Raw genomic sequence first — 15,762 nt, 5'->3', positions numbered from 1 at the left:
TGTTACAATGTCGATAGGTGACGGCAAACCAGGATCGAGGAGGACTGGTCGGGGGAAAAAGCATTGTGACACGAGTCGCGAAAGTAGATGCTCGACTTACACAATTTCGCACGACGCATTTCGCATACGACGACGTGTGATATACGCGAGCGACGAACAAGGCGCGTGTGGTTCGTTGCGTGTCCTTTTCTCTGTCCCACGCGTTACCCCCCTCCGTACCTTGCGCAATCACGCATCGACAATGATAGGCTCGCCACTGACGAAAATCGCGGTGACTCCGGTAACAGCCGGTTAGACGTGCGTAACGTCGACTATCCGATCGCTCTTCTCTACGCAATGGCGTGTGCGGACGGAATAAAATATTATGCGTCTTTGCGAAAGGATACGTCCATCGTCCTCTTTCGGTTCTCCTCGTTAATCGACAAATTACAACAAATATTGCTGCAGCATATTAAAGTTTCACGGATCACCCGCTCCTGCGAAATTTATAATGCATAGATTTTATAGATTTATACATATACTGATATTTATATATACGGGCGTGTAATATATTATTAAACTGATGAATTGATAATTGCGGCACCGCAAATTTGTTTCCGCGATAGGAGCTCTATGTAATTATTTACACGTGGTAGACCGTTGTTGCATTCATACATTTTACATATGGCAGATTATTTTCTCTCAGGAGAAAGGGAAATTGGTGCATATATTGTATTGACTGCGGTATTATTAAGAGGTACATAACGATTAACAGTCAACGATTACACAATACGATTATTCATCATCCGAGCGATAATAATATCATCGAATGGCGCGTTCGGGCACACGTCCGCACAAAGCGCGCGGTCCAAATTTCTCACACGACGTAATCTCTCCAAATCCGGAAGACCTTGGCCCATGGGCGTGCGGGGTCGCAGCAACCACTTCTAGATGAGAATGAAAGCTATAGAGAACCTGCTCTCTCTCTCGCGTACAAGAGGGGTCCGGTCCTATAAAAAAGCGCCGAAACGGATCTCGGTATCATAGTCGAGTAGTGACAATCGTTCCAAACGATCCTCGCAAGAGCAACCGAACTCAACTCCTCTCAGCGACTTCTTCCGCATCCTCGCCATGTACAAGTGCGCCATTCTTCTCGCTCTGCTCGCCTGCGTAGCCGCGGCGCCTGCCCCCGGGTACCTGGCGTCCGCACCCGCTGTCGCATACTCGGCTCATCCCGCATCCATCGTCCACGCGGCCGCCCCGATCGCCTACGCCGCACACGCAGCCCCGGTCGCCGCCTATACCGCACACGCAGCTCCGTTCGCCTATGCCGCTCACGCGGCTCCGCTCGCCTATACCGCGCACGCCGCGCACGTCGCCTACGCTGCACCTGCTGTCAGCTACATCCACTAACGAGATGGATCCAATGGCGAATCTGCAGCACGCACATTTCTTCGGAACAAGGACAAGGCTGCCCGGACGACAATGTCACACCCGACAAGGGAGGAAAATTATTCACATATAATTTTTATTATATTTAACACACAAATGCAGAGATAAAAATAAATTAATACTTTATCTAATCGTCATCTATTTATTGTGCGATGTCTGTGCGTGTCATATCGGCGCGGTGCGACGACAGCGAGCGTTGACGCGTTCGAAACGAGATATATATTTCGTCGAGTGGAAAGTAATCCTCTTTGAGTACTTAGGCTTCAAAGAGAATTTTAATGGCGGCCTGCGTAGAAACGCTCGCATTACGCGCAAAGCTAAATGCATTCGTAAATAAGTCACGAGGCCTTTCGGCCGTTTTGCGTAAATTAATTTCGGCAGACCGCGCCGATCCAACGGCGAATCTAAAGATTTTCCAGAATATTTCCAGAACGTCGCGTAAAACGGCAAGAATCAAACTATTTATGTATTCTTTTTTATAACTATTAAAATTATTCGTTCATCCAATTTTTCTCGGTATATATTCGCAAAAGGAGCAAATGTTATTACGAAGAGTGCTTTGTTAAAAAAATATATATATCAATACAATAGAATATATTTACTAAATAATTAATTATGATAAGATGATATAAATGTATCATCGTCATTATATATATTTTTAAAAAAAGGGCGAAATTATAATATAACTATAACATTGCTGCATCTTTTACATTATATAAAACGTGATACTGAAACTTATAGCTATTATACAAAACTGTGTTGACTGGGACTTTATATCCATTTACATTTATAAATTTGCGCAACACCTTCCTTCAATTTCCTTATTTTTTTTCTATTCTAAATTGACACAACTCTAATTCGCATTACCTCTTCATAATATATCAGCATAAATACGATGCATTTTAATAGAAATATTTTACACAAACGCGTTACGCATAAAATTATTTCGAGAGAGAGAAAGAAAAAAGAAGACGAGTATTATGCAAGTACTTTTATCCGTCGTATTGCATTTCCAAATGTAACGCAGCTGGGTATAATTCAGTATAAAAAAAAAAAGAAATGAATTTAACATAGATATTTGTACGGTTTGCTGGCGAAAAAAGGATAGCTCGCGCTCATAGATCACGCGTATCGAGTTTGCGAGGTCGTCGAGGCCGCGACACGCCGTATAGAAAGTCGCGGCGACCTTCCCGAGCAAATCGCATAACTCTCCTACACGCAACAACGCCCATCATTCATCGTCGGGACGTCGCTCAAAGTCGCCTGCTTCTCTTCGATCCCAAAATAAACCCGGTCCCGGCACTTTATTATTACGCAACGCCGACAGCCGACGCGCTCTTATTACAAGCTGTATACAGACCCCGGGCGACGCGGTAATTGACAGTACGTCTATATCACGCTCACGCGATACAATTAATACGGCTGTGTTACGATGTTGCGTATTCGCTTTACAATGGAAGACGCTTGAGGCATTAATTACAACGCATCCGTGCGGTGTTGATGGAAAGATTGCGCCTGACGTTTGCAACGGACGTGGCTGTGATCTGCCAACAAATCTGCGGTAGCGCGCGTTTTGAAACGCATTTTTGAAATACTGGGCAAAAAACTCGCGTATCATATCTACCTATCTGAGCTATTTATTTATTTACTGTGACACACGTGGGAGACTCCGCTTTTTTTTTTTTATTGCGTAATTAGCCGCGTTGCAGAAACGCAAGAGACAAACATCTCAATTTTGATCTCGCTTTTTCTTTTCAATTATCCTATTCTCGCGTCATTCGTCGTAATAGGATAATAACGTTCCAGCCGATTCTATACGTATAATATTTGCAGCAGCGCGTTTAATTGAGATTGATTAGTATCGTGACAAGTAAGGAAGTCTCGCGACTTCCGACCGGCTTTATCACCGGCGGAAAATGGAGCACGGTCGCGATCGTGCACATATTCGCTTTTTCCACGGCCGCGCCGCCACCACGGGGGAAATCCATTTTCGTTTTCCGGAGCGTTTCGCCTTGAGGACGACGTCGTTTTCATACGCTCGCATTTCTTCGAGTTCTCCTGGGTTCCTCTTTCGGCGCGGCGCCGCGACGCAACGCGACGCACGAAAACGAGTTGTGCACGATGGGCGGAGTCCGTGAGGCGACGACCCTGCTCCAATAAATCTGGAGCACGATCGCGTACAACGATAAGTGAGAAAGTAAATAAATGAATGAGCGACTGTCCGAGGCCCGCCAGCCTCCGCCGCCGGACCCATGACGTTGTAATATTTCACCAATTTCGCCACCGCGCTCTCCGGGTATGACGAAGAATAAACGAGAAGCGCGGGCAGCGCGCGTCGATTAATATACAGGTTGCGCACGCAATTGAATGCCCTTTTTGCAACCGCAAACTCCCCGGCTAATTTGGAGTCCATTTTCCACTTTCGAGAATATTGAAGTGCTAATAATTTTCGAATAATTGGCGCGTGAAAAATAAAACGTTTCTCGTAAATTGAGCGTCAAGTGGGCTAACAGACAGCAAAATCACATTCCTCGATTAATTTTGGAGTGAATTTTACTCTGGCGAAATTTTCATTTAAGATTCAGGGCTCGAGTTATTAAAAACAAAATGTGTAACATTAAAAAAAGGAAAAACTGCATGTAAATTGAATACAGAGAAATGACAGTGATTGACAGGACGGTTCGGTAATTCTGGGACGTTCTGCATTCGTGATGTGCAAATTAAATTCATGTGAAACGAGAACGCATAATTCTTCGCGTATCTCCTTTATCTACCTTGAACAGAGACGTTGACTTTAAAGCAGTCGAGTCGCTTTTTGCAAACAGTTTGTGCGCGTACAATTTCACATCAATTTAAACGTCCGACCTTGCTTCTATTAAGACAAAGGTAGGTTACATTTAGCGCACTGAAATTGATAACGTTTTTTTGTGGCTAAATAATAAATTGAAATAAGCTAAAAGTTATCTCAATTAAGCATCAAATTTAGTTTATAAGATTTAGATCTCTGAATGGATTTACGCAATTCTGATATTAATCGTTATTTATTATTTGCATCAATAATTTTATCGACTTGCACGAATTTAGAGGACAGCTTAATAAAATTTTTAATCATCCGTTCAAAAATATTCGAGTAATACGACGGCGCTTATCAAAACGGCGCGATCAAATATTGAACGGGTAAGACGCGGGTAAGACTTTAATGGAGTGAGTGCATGTTACATAAACCACGCGTTATTATATAAAATCGTGAAATTGAAGTTACGCCAAAGTAAAAGGACCAAAACGATCCGGATAAACAAAGTTCGTTGGGTGCCTCGCCTTAGCCTTGATCTACTCTTAAGCCTCGCTTCTTCCTCGCGCCCATGCACATGCTGCTCGACACCTCCTTCTCACCTTGCGCAACGCTCTTACGCTCCGCTGGATGCACGAATGGATGGATGGATGGATGGATGGTCTTAGACTGAATGTATAAAAGCCTCTAACAACCGTGTCTTCGGTCGGATGTGACGAATCTTAGCGGACATGAGATCGCGATGCGGACCGATATCGATCGGCGATGGATATCGATCGGCGATGGCATGTCTCGAGACATGCTGGTGAAACGAGTTGTTGAAATCGCAGCAACCGTGAAAACACAAAAATTAATGGCGATACGATCTGAGTATGGGAGGAATTTCATTACGCACAAAGTTGATTCGAATAATTAGCTGAATGACGTAAATGTCTGAGAGACATTCTAAAAATGTTCTTTTTTGTGTGAACAGTTCTTCACATGGCTGTAGGACATTTTAAAGACTAGGATAACGTCTCTGGACGTTTCGAATTATAGGTTTATCGTAGCGCAACAAGAAATAGAGGAGATGTAAAAGATGAAAATGTGTATTATAAACATCATGTACATAGCTGATGACAATGTTTGGCAATACGATAGGTTACGTCGTCAGCCTTTTACAATCGAACTTGTCGAAGAACATTTATTCCCCGAGAGTTCTCGGCGGTTCTGCTCAGTGGTAGTATCCACCGTATCCACCGTATCCACCGTGTCCACCGTATCCACCGTATCCATAACCGTGGCCATAGCCAAGTCCGTAGCCATAGCCGAGACCATATCCAAGACCGTGACCGTATCCAAGATTATTCTGCAGATAGGTGACCGATGGTGGGATCGAGTATCCATAGTGGCCATAGCTTAACGCTGGCGCAGAGTAAGTCGGAGCGTAGGCCACCTTGGTGATGGGTGCGGTATACGCGACTTTCGTGATGGGTGCAACGGCGAGCTTGGTGATAGGTGGAGCTACGGCGACCTGAACATAAAACGAGAGTGAATTATATCCCGTCTGTTAGTTTATTTTGTTTCGTATATATAAATTAAAAGTCCATTAAAAATTTTAATTCTCTCTTAAAATGTGCTCGGTAAAATTATTCCATTTTTTTACTCCCTCGTTCGAGAGCGCTGTTTTGCCGAAATAATAATGCAAAACCTTATTTCTACTGAATTCATTTTGCGCGAGAGAGCTCTCGTTTATGGATTACAGCGAGTGGAACCGGAATTTTCCTCCGGCTGCCCCGACCATTGTCGAAGCTCCACCGGAACGCTGATAATCCTTCCCTTCTCGTGTCGTAGGGTCTGCCACATGTCCAGCCGTTTGAGAGCTTACTGTACCTTGTACGTATTGGCGTAGCTGGTCGCAACTGGAGCGTATGGTGCGTATACTCCATGACCCAAGCCGTAGCCGCCGTAGCCGTAACCGCCGTATCCGTAAAGTCCTCCGTATCCGGAGTAGAGGCCGGTGGCGGATGCGTAGGCGACAGCCGCGAGAAGAATGACCTACGTTACAACAACGCGTTTCTCAGGTTTAAAACTATATATTTTTATACATAAATCGCGATGTGAAATTTCGGGCAAAAGTTGATACAAAACTTGATACGTCGCATAATGCAGGTAACATTGCAAAATCAGGATCCCAATTATGAAATTGGAACGCGTTCCATTTTTATGAATAGAAAGTGCGTGACAGGTGCCAGAGTCTGATGAATTTAATAGCCATTCTTTCTCCGGTTTTAATCTCCGAAAAAAAAATTTAAAAAAATTAAAAAAAGTAGACGTATAAACGTAGAAAAGACAAAAGCACGATGTATAAATAGGAGAGGAGTTAAAACAACGCATTTCTCGAGAGCATTTTGCCGCCAATTGCTCATGACAATGTACATTTCTATGCAAGATTATCCTAAATGACGGTACGAAGCTTCTAAGCGAGTGGTTTGAATCGTCGCGCATAGCCTTCGGCTTTATTTACGCATATGCAGGATGATTTCAAGCGCGTATCATACGATATGAATGGAACAAGCGTATTCCAGTGCGATAAAATCGTGCCCGCGGCAGTAAGTAAAGTTCACAGCAAATGTTACGTCCGAGCATTTCTCACGGTATTGCGATATCTCTCTCTCTCTCTCTCTCTCTTTGTATAGCTCGAGATAAGTCTAATCTCCAGATAAGAGCAAAGTTGTAAAAGGACAATTGTTGTTTTTGAAATACGAACGTTTTTACATCTCCGACGGTATACATATTTTTCCACAATACAGCGCTGGACGACTAAGCGTTTTCTTTTAGAAGAAATTCAAAGGATCCATTAAAAAAAAAAAACTGAAAATTATATAAAGTTACATATATGTATGGGAGATAGAGAGAGGTCCTCTAGACCCTACGTCGATATCCCATGGATATCTCTAAGACTCCCCGTGTACGAGAAAAAGTTTCACCGGGGCGAATCGCTCGCCTCAAAAATGCCTGCACGAATACTTCACTCACCAGCTTAAACATGTTGCTCCAAGTGCTTGCGATCTCTTGTCGGTACTGTGGACTGACTACAATCTCGTGTACCCTGTTGGATCACTTATATATCCCCCGGCGGATTGTTTTTGTTCGCGCTCGCACGTCGCAAAGATCCAAGGGGGAGAGATGCGGAAAAAAAGTTTTCCCTGCCAATCGCGGGCGAGGCGAATTCGTGAGGTAAACGGCGCGACGCGGCGCGGCGTGGGGTCCTCGCGATTCCCGTCATTCGTCGATAGTGGGGTGGGTCCCCGGACCCCGGGACTCGTTACGCGCTCACCTAGATCCTAGATCCTTTGCGGTGTGTCGCGGATGACTCGCCGCGCGGTCTCACCGCGCGCGCCGCGACCGTTCGCACGAAGGACGAAGCCATTATCGGCCCAGGCGGGAGAAAAGAAGGGAAAAAAAAAAGAAGTATCGGTCGTTCGATTCGCATCGTGAGAAAAAGCGCGCCCGTGCCACCTTGAGCGCACACGCGCGCGAACGAGCGCACGAGCCGAGAGGGAGGAAAGGGAGGAGAGAGAGAGAGAGAGAGAGAGAGAGGTGGTTCTCTCGTGTCTCTCCTTCGTCTCTTCACCGTCGGCCCCGGTCACTCTCAATCGCTTTCTGTAATTATTCGCGCGTCTATGATCTTGTCTGTGCTCCGCGAAGCGTGAACAGAGCAACACGGGGACCTCGACCGATCGAATGTGGCACGCGGCGGTGGTGATACCGGCACAACACAGAGAATTCTCTCATATTTTTCTCTTACGCTTTACCATAATTTTCTCTTATTTTTTTACATTAGCATTTATACTAGCTTCTTATATTATCACAAATTTACCTGGTGAATTATTATCCCTTTTTTTTCCTCTCTTTCGTCCCGTTGTTATAAATTTATCTACCTTATCTTTATATATCTCTTTTTTATATTAAAAGAAGATTCAGTTTAGATATTTTTATGGCATGTTGTGATATTGTTGTCATACATTATTACTGTTTTTTATATTTTTATATGCTTATTTTTATATACCATATATATGTATATTATTCATCCCTACATTCTTCTTTTCTCTTTTGCCGATAAATACATCGCTTTGAATCGATCTCGATGCACTCACGATCGAGAATGAGTGGGTGTGTCAACGTGAGTGTCGCTTCCGGTCGCCACCGAAGCGAAAAATGAATCATCTCGCGTATGCAACGAGCCTGTGGAAATGCGTCCTCTGTACATAACTAGCATAACAATACATTGTACAACTCGATTATTCATGGAATTCACTCACTCAGAGGGATAATAATGCGGATTGCGAGAGTAAAAAAAAAAAGAAAGAAGGGAGCGGAGAAAAGAGAGGCGGCGTACTTCATTAACCGCGGAACAAACATTTTTGTTCACTCTTTTCCTTGCTCGCCTCGCTCAATGTCGTATACCTGCAGCCTTGCCGGTCGCGGCGGATTATCTTCGTCCTTATTGCGATTCGTGCTTACACGTCACCTCGTATATACACCGCCGGTAAACACACAGTGGTAACGCGAGCGTGAAAAATTTCCGCATAATAAACGTTTGCCATTCACTGTCGCCTTCTTAATAAAGTGCACGTATGCAGCATACATATACATATATGCATATACTTCTCGCCCTTAAGAAATTTTTATTAAATCGTTTACTTCCGCTTTCTCGTGACGTGAGTCAACTTATACAGGATACAGAACAACAACTTTGCTCTTGAAAACAAATTATATAAATAGATCCCCTTCCAAGAATGTGATCCGCGTTTTATTTAGTTATAACTTATTTTAATCAATTTCGGACAGCTTTTCTTTCAATGAAAAGAAAATTTATATTGTATATATTTTTTTAACATTAATATTATGCTCGAACCTATGTTTTCAAAAATTTATATCGAAGAAACTTTACAGAGATAGTTATATCACTGATTTTTCATTATTCCGTGAATTATAACTCTCTGGTTGATATTTTAACCAGCTAGCATTTATATTGGAATTAAACGGGCGATTCGCAATATATCGTCCACTGCTTTTCGCTGGCCTTTTTTTCGCGTTAGGCGGCCATTTGTAACCAGCCCTAATGGTTTACGATGCGATTAACTCGCCTGCGCACCTCGGTATCTGCCGCCCTTACGTGCGCCCGCGAGGCACGCCTAGACCGATCGCGAATTGGGGCTAACGAAGATAAATATCGGCGCGATATACGTATATCGCAAGTGAGATACGTTACGATGTGCCGTGTATATTGTATACACGCGAATTCTCTTTACGTGAAACGCAAAATGTCGCTGCAAGACAAACGGTCCGCTGTCTCCTGCCTCCGGGCTCGCGGGCGATCGATTTTTAAAAGACGGCCAGCTACCGAAGAGAGAGAGAGAGAGAGAGAGAGAGAGAGAGAGAGAGAGAGCAATGCACAGTCGGGTGACGATGCACAATGCAATAATGTACGAAGGTACGTTGTACAGGGTGTCCCGCTTGTCGGGGATTAATTTTTTTCAACGGCGGATTCGTCGGTCGATTCGACATTTTCGTGGCGAAAATAGGTCGAGACAGCGATAACTTTCGAGAGTTGCGCTGAAAGAACGATTCTGTTGAAATACAGATGTGAAAATAAATTATGTTGCGATCATTAAAATAATTACATTGCGCCGAACAAAGCGAATTTGGTAACCATTATCAAATTTGGAAAAGTTACCAAATTCTCTTTTTTCACTGCAATGAAATTATTTTAATAATTTAACATAATTGTGATATTTACACAAGTATACTTTAATAAAATTGTTCTTTCAGTGTACGAGTGATTAGAAAAAAACAATTCTCTTCGCGAATTAGGTCTCAGAGCTATAATACTTTAAACAATACATTCTTTCAATTTTAGGCGCAATTTATTTCATATAAAAACTTGACTTACTTACTAAAGATATGCCGTATTAAAGATTGGAAAGTTACGATAAGCTCGATGGCCTCCCGCGATAGTCACGCTAAGAAACACTCGAGTCCAAATTGATCAAGAAATTCGCGTTTAAGAAATACCGCGCGAGAAGTTGGACACCTTGTATTCGAGCCGAAAGGGATTAAATCCGTTAACCCGTGAATCCGGTACGTTTTACGTGATACATGACAATTTTTTTTTATTTATCGTTCCATTTTGCCTATCGAGCGACGTCAGCTCCGCCGCCGTCCCGAATAAGTCCCCTTGCTTATTTTATCGATGACAAGTGGCAATAAAGCGTTTGCAAACACGTCTTCTTCCGCAGAACGCTGGGAGACCGCGTAAGCATCTATTTTGTTTTTCTTCCTCTTCTCGCAGCGTAATTATGTAAGGTCGTATGCGACCGAGGTCGTTAGCGAGAACCCGGCGAAGATGCGAGATCGCGGGAAACCGCGGCGAGAACAACACGCGGTGACGGAAACTGGAACACCGTGATCTAAATCCTGAGTTTATGCGTCTGCATTATTAGCATTAGCATTCTGTGTATGGACCACACACGTGTGTGCTCGGCAGGAGTGTCCAACCTCCCCGCCCATCCTCGCGCACGTTTCCGTCGCGGTTACGTAAACGCCCTGGTGGTAGGTAAATGCGAGCGAGTGTGCGAGCGAGTGTGCGAGCCTGCAAAGCTCCAGAGCTTAAAAACATATTTAAAAAAAAATTTTTTTTTTTTTAAGATAAAAGCGACATATCACAAAATTGCTGAAAACGCTGGCGCGAAAGAAAAGGTAGGGCCTCGTGTAATCTACATTTTCTTACGCATTCTCTTTTGATAGTTCTTTTTTTTTTTTTTGTAAAGACGCTTCTCTCGGCGATAGATAAGCCCTCCGGATTCTCGCGTCCGTCTCCGGGATTTCGCGGATCTTCGATGTAATATTGACCGAGGACAGCTGATCCTTCTCGCGATTTTCTACGACGAACGTCCGCCTCGATCGCTTTTCGCTGGGCTCATTCAGGGATGCGTGACATCACGTCGCTTAACGAGTCCTCGGCTCCGGTAATTGTGCAATTATTGTTTGCCAATAATGTTCTCGATCGCAACGCAAGGATCGCTGAGCGCGAGAATACGGCCGATCGTACGACGTCGGCACCGGCAATCGGCAGTGATGCCGGCGGTGATGTACGAGCCTCCGATACTACGCGCCCTCCCTGCCGCGATTTATTACGGCGCGTTATCGCGGCGTCGGGAATTGTAAAAGAATCTCGCTCGGCCGTAGAATGGAGTGTCCCGAAATAAATCGCCGAGTGATTTTTAGTCGGCTAAACGAACCGTTGCTCGCGTGCGTCGTTAAACTCCGCGAACTGAAATAAAATGGCATTTAATAAAATTAATAAAAATCAATCGCGAAATTAAGCGTGTATTAAAATTGAAATACAGCGGGAGTAAAACGTAATGATTTTATATAATTGCGAAGCATGTAACGAATACGCCGCCGAGTAACAAGGAATATTATGATTATCGCCAGAAATGGAACGTACAGTGGAGAGAGATCGGCTTCAGTTTTTAATTAAGGTTTAAAGCGTCCTTCTTTCTCCCTCCTCGCCTCTGACTAAAGTACGTAAAGCGAAGGTAAGCAAACGCCGTCGGTGGTGCTTGCGCGTAGTTTTACTCGAAGGAGAGGAAGCGGGAAACGTTTCCCCGATACGTACATTTCGCATTATCTCCGTAGCGGCCGGAGGTTACCCGGAAACCAAGCGCAAACCTTAGAGTGCGAGAGAGTGTTCCGTTTCGTCGTGTTGTAGACGCGGTTAAGAGTATGCGAGAGAAATGAGTGCTTCTTACGCGGGAAAATGGAGCAGCTTTCCTTTTTCTTTCTTTTTCTTTTCGTCATTTTTTTCTCTTATGTTTTCTTTTCTTTTCTTTTTTTTCTTTATTTCGTGCACGTAATATACTTTCGACGATGGGGGACACGCGGGAGACAAGGAACAACAAGCTGTCGGCCGACGTTGGCTCGGCTACATATTATTTTACACTCTAAGAGGATACGAGGGTGGGACGATATAACTACGTAAAGAAGTGACGAGAGCGGAAAGGAAGCAGCAGGTGTAGCGAGCACTCGATAAACATCTTCCGGAGATGGGGACGATCTTCACTTCTCCTCGCCCTCGCCCTCCTCCTCCTCGTCGAACTCGCCCTCCTCGTCGGCGGTCGCCTCCTGGTACTGCTGATACTCGGACACAAGATCGTTCATGTTGCTCTCGGCCTCGGTAAACTCCATGTCGTCCATGCCTTCGCCGGTGTACCAGTGCAGGAACGCCTTGCGCCGAAACATTGCGGTGAATTGCTCCGACACCCTCTTGAACAGTTCCTGCAGCGTTAGATTAATAAAAGATATTAATTTTGATTTATAATTAGTCCCTTCCGTTTCTCAAGTAAAACGTTCAACGAATATAGCAACGAGTAATCTGTCTTTGGAAAATTTACTACTTTGAAAAATCAACCGAAAGTTCAATCGAGTTCTCTTTGTTTTATACCGACAAGTAAAAGGCAAATAAACCTGAATGGCCGTAGAATTGCCAATGAAAGTCGCAGACATTTTCAGGCCCCGCGGGGGTATGTCGCAAACGGCGGTCTTCACGTTGCTCGGTATCCACTCGACGAAGTAGCTGCTGTTCTTGTTCTGAATGTTGAGCATCTGCTCGTCCACCTCCTTCATCGACATCCTGCCGCGGAATACCGCGGCCACCGTCAAGTATCTGCCGTGTCGCGGGTCGCACGCGGCCATCATGTTCTTCGCGTCAAACATTTGCTGAGTGAGCTCCGGTACTGTAAGTGCCCGGTACTGTTGCGAACCTCTAAAATATCATTTCAGAATTACGTCGAAAGCCAGAGAGACGGGAACAATTTTCCCCTAATTGATTAATTACTCTCTAAATCTGAATCGGTGTAATCTTACTGATTTGCAGTGCTATACTTATATAATTGTGATAACTAGAGACTATTCGCTGCCTTTCAGTGATTTCAATTAAGAGGGAGTTAGTCTCACTGATTGGAATCAGTGCGTTGTTACTGATAGACGGCATATGTCGTCTAAGCTAATTGAAACAGTTATAAGTATAGCGCTGAAACCAGGCTATTCGCTATCTCTCAGTGAATAATGCATTGATTCCGATTAACAGAGGTTATATCAGAGATTGATTTCATGACATTGCAATTTCGGAAATTCCGTTTAGATAAAACAACGATATAAGCGAGAACTCTCTAAAAGCACTGACTGTTACTCTAATTAATTAGCTTCCTTTAGTTTAATTAATTTTCCAAGCGACAAATTTAAGACCTAGAGGTCAGGGGAGCGAAGCCAGGGATGAAGAAGTGCAGTCGCGGGAAGGGGACCATGTTAACGGCTAGCTTCCTCAGGTCGGCGTTGAGCTGGCCGGGGAATCTCAGGCAAGTGGTAACGCCGCTCAGGGTCGCGCTGACGAGATGATTGAGGTCACCGTAGGTCGGCGTGGTCAACTTGAGAGTCCGGAAGCAGATATCGTAAAGTGCCTCGTTGTCTATGCAATACGACTCATCCGTGTTCTCCACCAGCTGATGCACCGAGAGTGTGCAGTTGTAGGGCTCGACCACGGTGTCCGATACCTTCAGGAGCAGAATAGACGCTGACGCTGACGTGTAACGTGTGGCATCCCGGCCGCGCGCTCGCGCATTTCGCGCAAATACACACGCGTATATACACACACGAACGAGAGGAGTACGAGCATTGTATGCCGGGAACGCGCGCGGTATTGTCCTATTAAGGACAAAAGGTCGGTTCCTGGCGGGCGCTTTGTCTCGCATCCATTGTACCTTATCCCACGCGCGCATCGGAAAGACTTTCGCGTTGCGCCGCAACGAAATATACGCCTCGCGGATGATTCCCGATACACGTGGAAATTCAAAACGTAACTCTTGACGTGAGATCCGATCTCGCATTGTTTCCAAAAGTCAATGGAGATTTCGCCCGTGAATATAGACGCGGCGCAGCTAAATTATTTCTTTGAAAGCTAGACGCGCTAGTTCGTAGAGCGGAGAAAGAGAAAGATAAGAGCTTTCTGATTTGAAGACGAATGAAAGAGCGACGGAAAAATGACTGAAATTGAAATGAAAATAAAATTGAAGGGACGATGTACCTTTGGCGAGGGTACCACGCTGAACGTCATCATGATTCTGTCGGGATATTCCTCGCGTATTTTAGAGATGAGCAGGGTGCCCATGCCGGCGCCGGTGCCGCCGCCGAGCGAATGCGTGAGTTGGAATCCCTGGAGGCAGTCGCAGCTCTCGGCCTCCTTGCGGACAACGTCCAGGACGGAGTCGACGAGCTCGGCGCCCTCCGTGTAGTGGCCCTTGGCCCAGTTGTTACCGGCGCCACTCTGCCCGAACACGAAATTGTCTGGCCGGAATATCTGGCCAAACGGTCCCGAACGGACCGCGTCCATCGTTCCAGGCTCCAAATCGACCAGAATCGCGCGCGGTACATATTTACCGCCTGTCGCCTCGTTGTAGTAGACGTTTATTCGCTCCAGCTGCAGATCCGAGTCGCCGTGGTACGTGCCTGTAGGATCGATCCCGTGTTCGTCCGAGATTACTTCCCAAAACTGTTGTAAATGAGAGCGAAATATTTCATTGAAATAAAAATTCCTCGAGGAGCTCGTTACTTCGATACTCTGTTGCAGAAGTTATTTTCGCGCGTGTACGATGCATCTTAGGGTTATATTTATATGGATTTCGCGATCTCTGATTGACCTTTTCTTGCCTCAATTGGATAAATTATATATTATTTATTTGAAAACGCTCGCGAGTGACATTTACATCCGAGTGTTATTTGAAGGACTGAAACGTACCTTGGCTCCAATCTGATTGCCGCATTGGCCGGCCTGAAGATGTACTATCTCGCGCATGTTCGCTGGCTTAAACTTCGACTTGGCAAATTCTCCTCTTCGCTGCGAAACGCGAACCCTTTTGAGTGCAGCGTGACGATGACGAAATCAAAACTCGTCGTCGTCTGTTTTCGTTACCTTGGAAATGCGTAACGCGCACCGCGTATTCCGGAGTGCGAGACGACACGAGGACGCACCGGGAGATAAAGTCGAGAGCGCGAAAGATCTCTGACGCGACGAGACTCGTAATAATTCCGACGAAATCCCTAACCCTAAGAACCGTAACTCGGGTAATTTGGCTGAATCAAACTCGCGTTCCCATGGATACACAGCGAGAAGAGAGGTATCTCGGCTCCGCTTCTGTTTCGGGACAATTGAATGTAACGTTGATGAACAAAAGACTTACGCCGGCGTGTCTGCTCGTATTGTTCGTCGGTATTACGGGTTGTCGAAAAGAAATGTGTTACGCCTCAGTAGGTTTTAGAGGGAGATCTTAATAATTCGAACATCTTAAAGAATGCATTTTGACAATTCAAATATATTTCGAAATTACATATAGTTATTAAATATATTTTTATATATTTAGTGTTACATATAAATATATTTTAATTGTTAAATAATAATTCGAATATCTTAAAGAATGCATTTTGACAATTCAAATATA

The 15,762-nt window shown here is 44.7% G+C and overlaps 3 protein-coding genes across 3 annotated transcripts; 1 reads left to right on the top strand and 2 right to left on the bottom strand.

Annotated features, from left to right (window-relative positions):
* Nucleotides 1-1,020: 1,020 nt before the first annotated feature.
* Nucleotides 1,021-1,562, top strand: LOC105197383 (larval/pupal cuticle protein H1C). The gene has a single exon (XM_011163696.3). It carries the CDS (start codon nt 1,111-1,113, stop codon nt 1,390-1,392), a length of 282 nt encoding a protein of 93 aa, XP_011161998.1. The 5' UTR covers nt 1,021-1,110; the 3' UTR covers nt 1,393-1,562.
* A 3,732-nt stretch (nt 1,563-5,294) lies between these two features.
* LOC105197382 (cuticle protein 64) lies at nt 5,295-7,422 on the bottom strand. Its single transcript, XM_011163695.3, has 3 exons — nt 7,241-7,422; nt 6,095-6,259; nt 5,295-5,735 (listed from the first exon to the last, which is right to left on the bottom strand). Exons 1-3 carry the CDS (start codon nt 7,250-7,252, stop codon nt 5,436-5,438), a joined length of 477 nt encoding a protein of 158 aa, XP_011161997.1. The 5' UTR covers nt 7,253-7,422; the 3' UTR covers nt 5,295-5,435.
* Nucleotides 7,423-10,115: 2,693 nt separating this feature from the next.
* LOC105197381 (tubulin beta chain) lies at nt 10,116-15,675 on the bottom strand. Its single transcript, XM_011163694.3, has 5 exons — nt 15,063-15,675; nt 14,352-14,816; nt 13,517-13,821; nt 12,737-13,034; nt 10,116-12,547 (listed from the first exon to the last, which is right to left on the bottom strand). The coding sequence occupies exons 1-5, from the start codon at nt 15,117-15,119 to the stop codon at nt 12,329-12,331; spliced, it is 1,344 nt and encodes a 447-aa protein (XP_011161996.1). The 5' UTR covers nt 15,120-15,675; the 3' UTR covers nt 10,116-12,328.
* Between the last annotated feature and the right edge of the window lie 87 nt (nt 15,676-15,762).

This window comes from Solenopsis invicta, chromosome 2, assembly GCF_016802725.1.
Source record: "Solenopsis invicta isolate M01_SB chromosome 2, UNIL_Sinv_3.0, whole genome shotgun sequence".
NCBI classification, from domain to species: Eukaryota; Metazoa; Arthropoda; class Insecta; order Hymenoptera; family Formicidae; genus Solenopsis; species Solenopsis invicta.
Note: the sequence above shows the minus strand (reverse complement) of the source record. Positions and strands in the feature narration are given on the sequence as shown.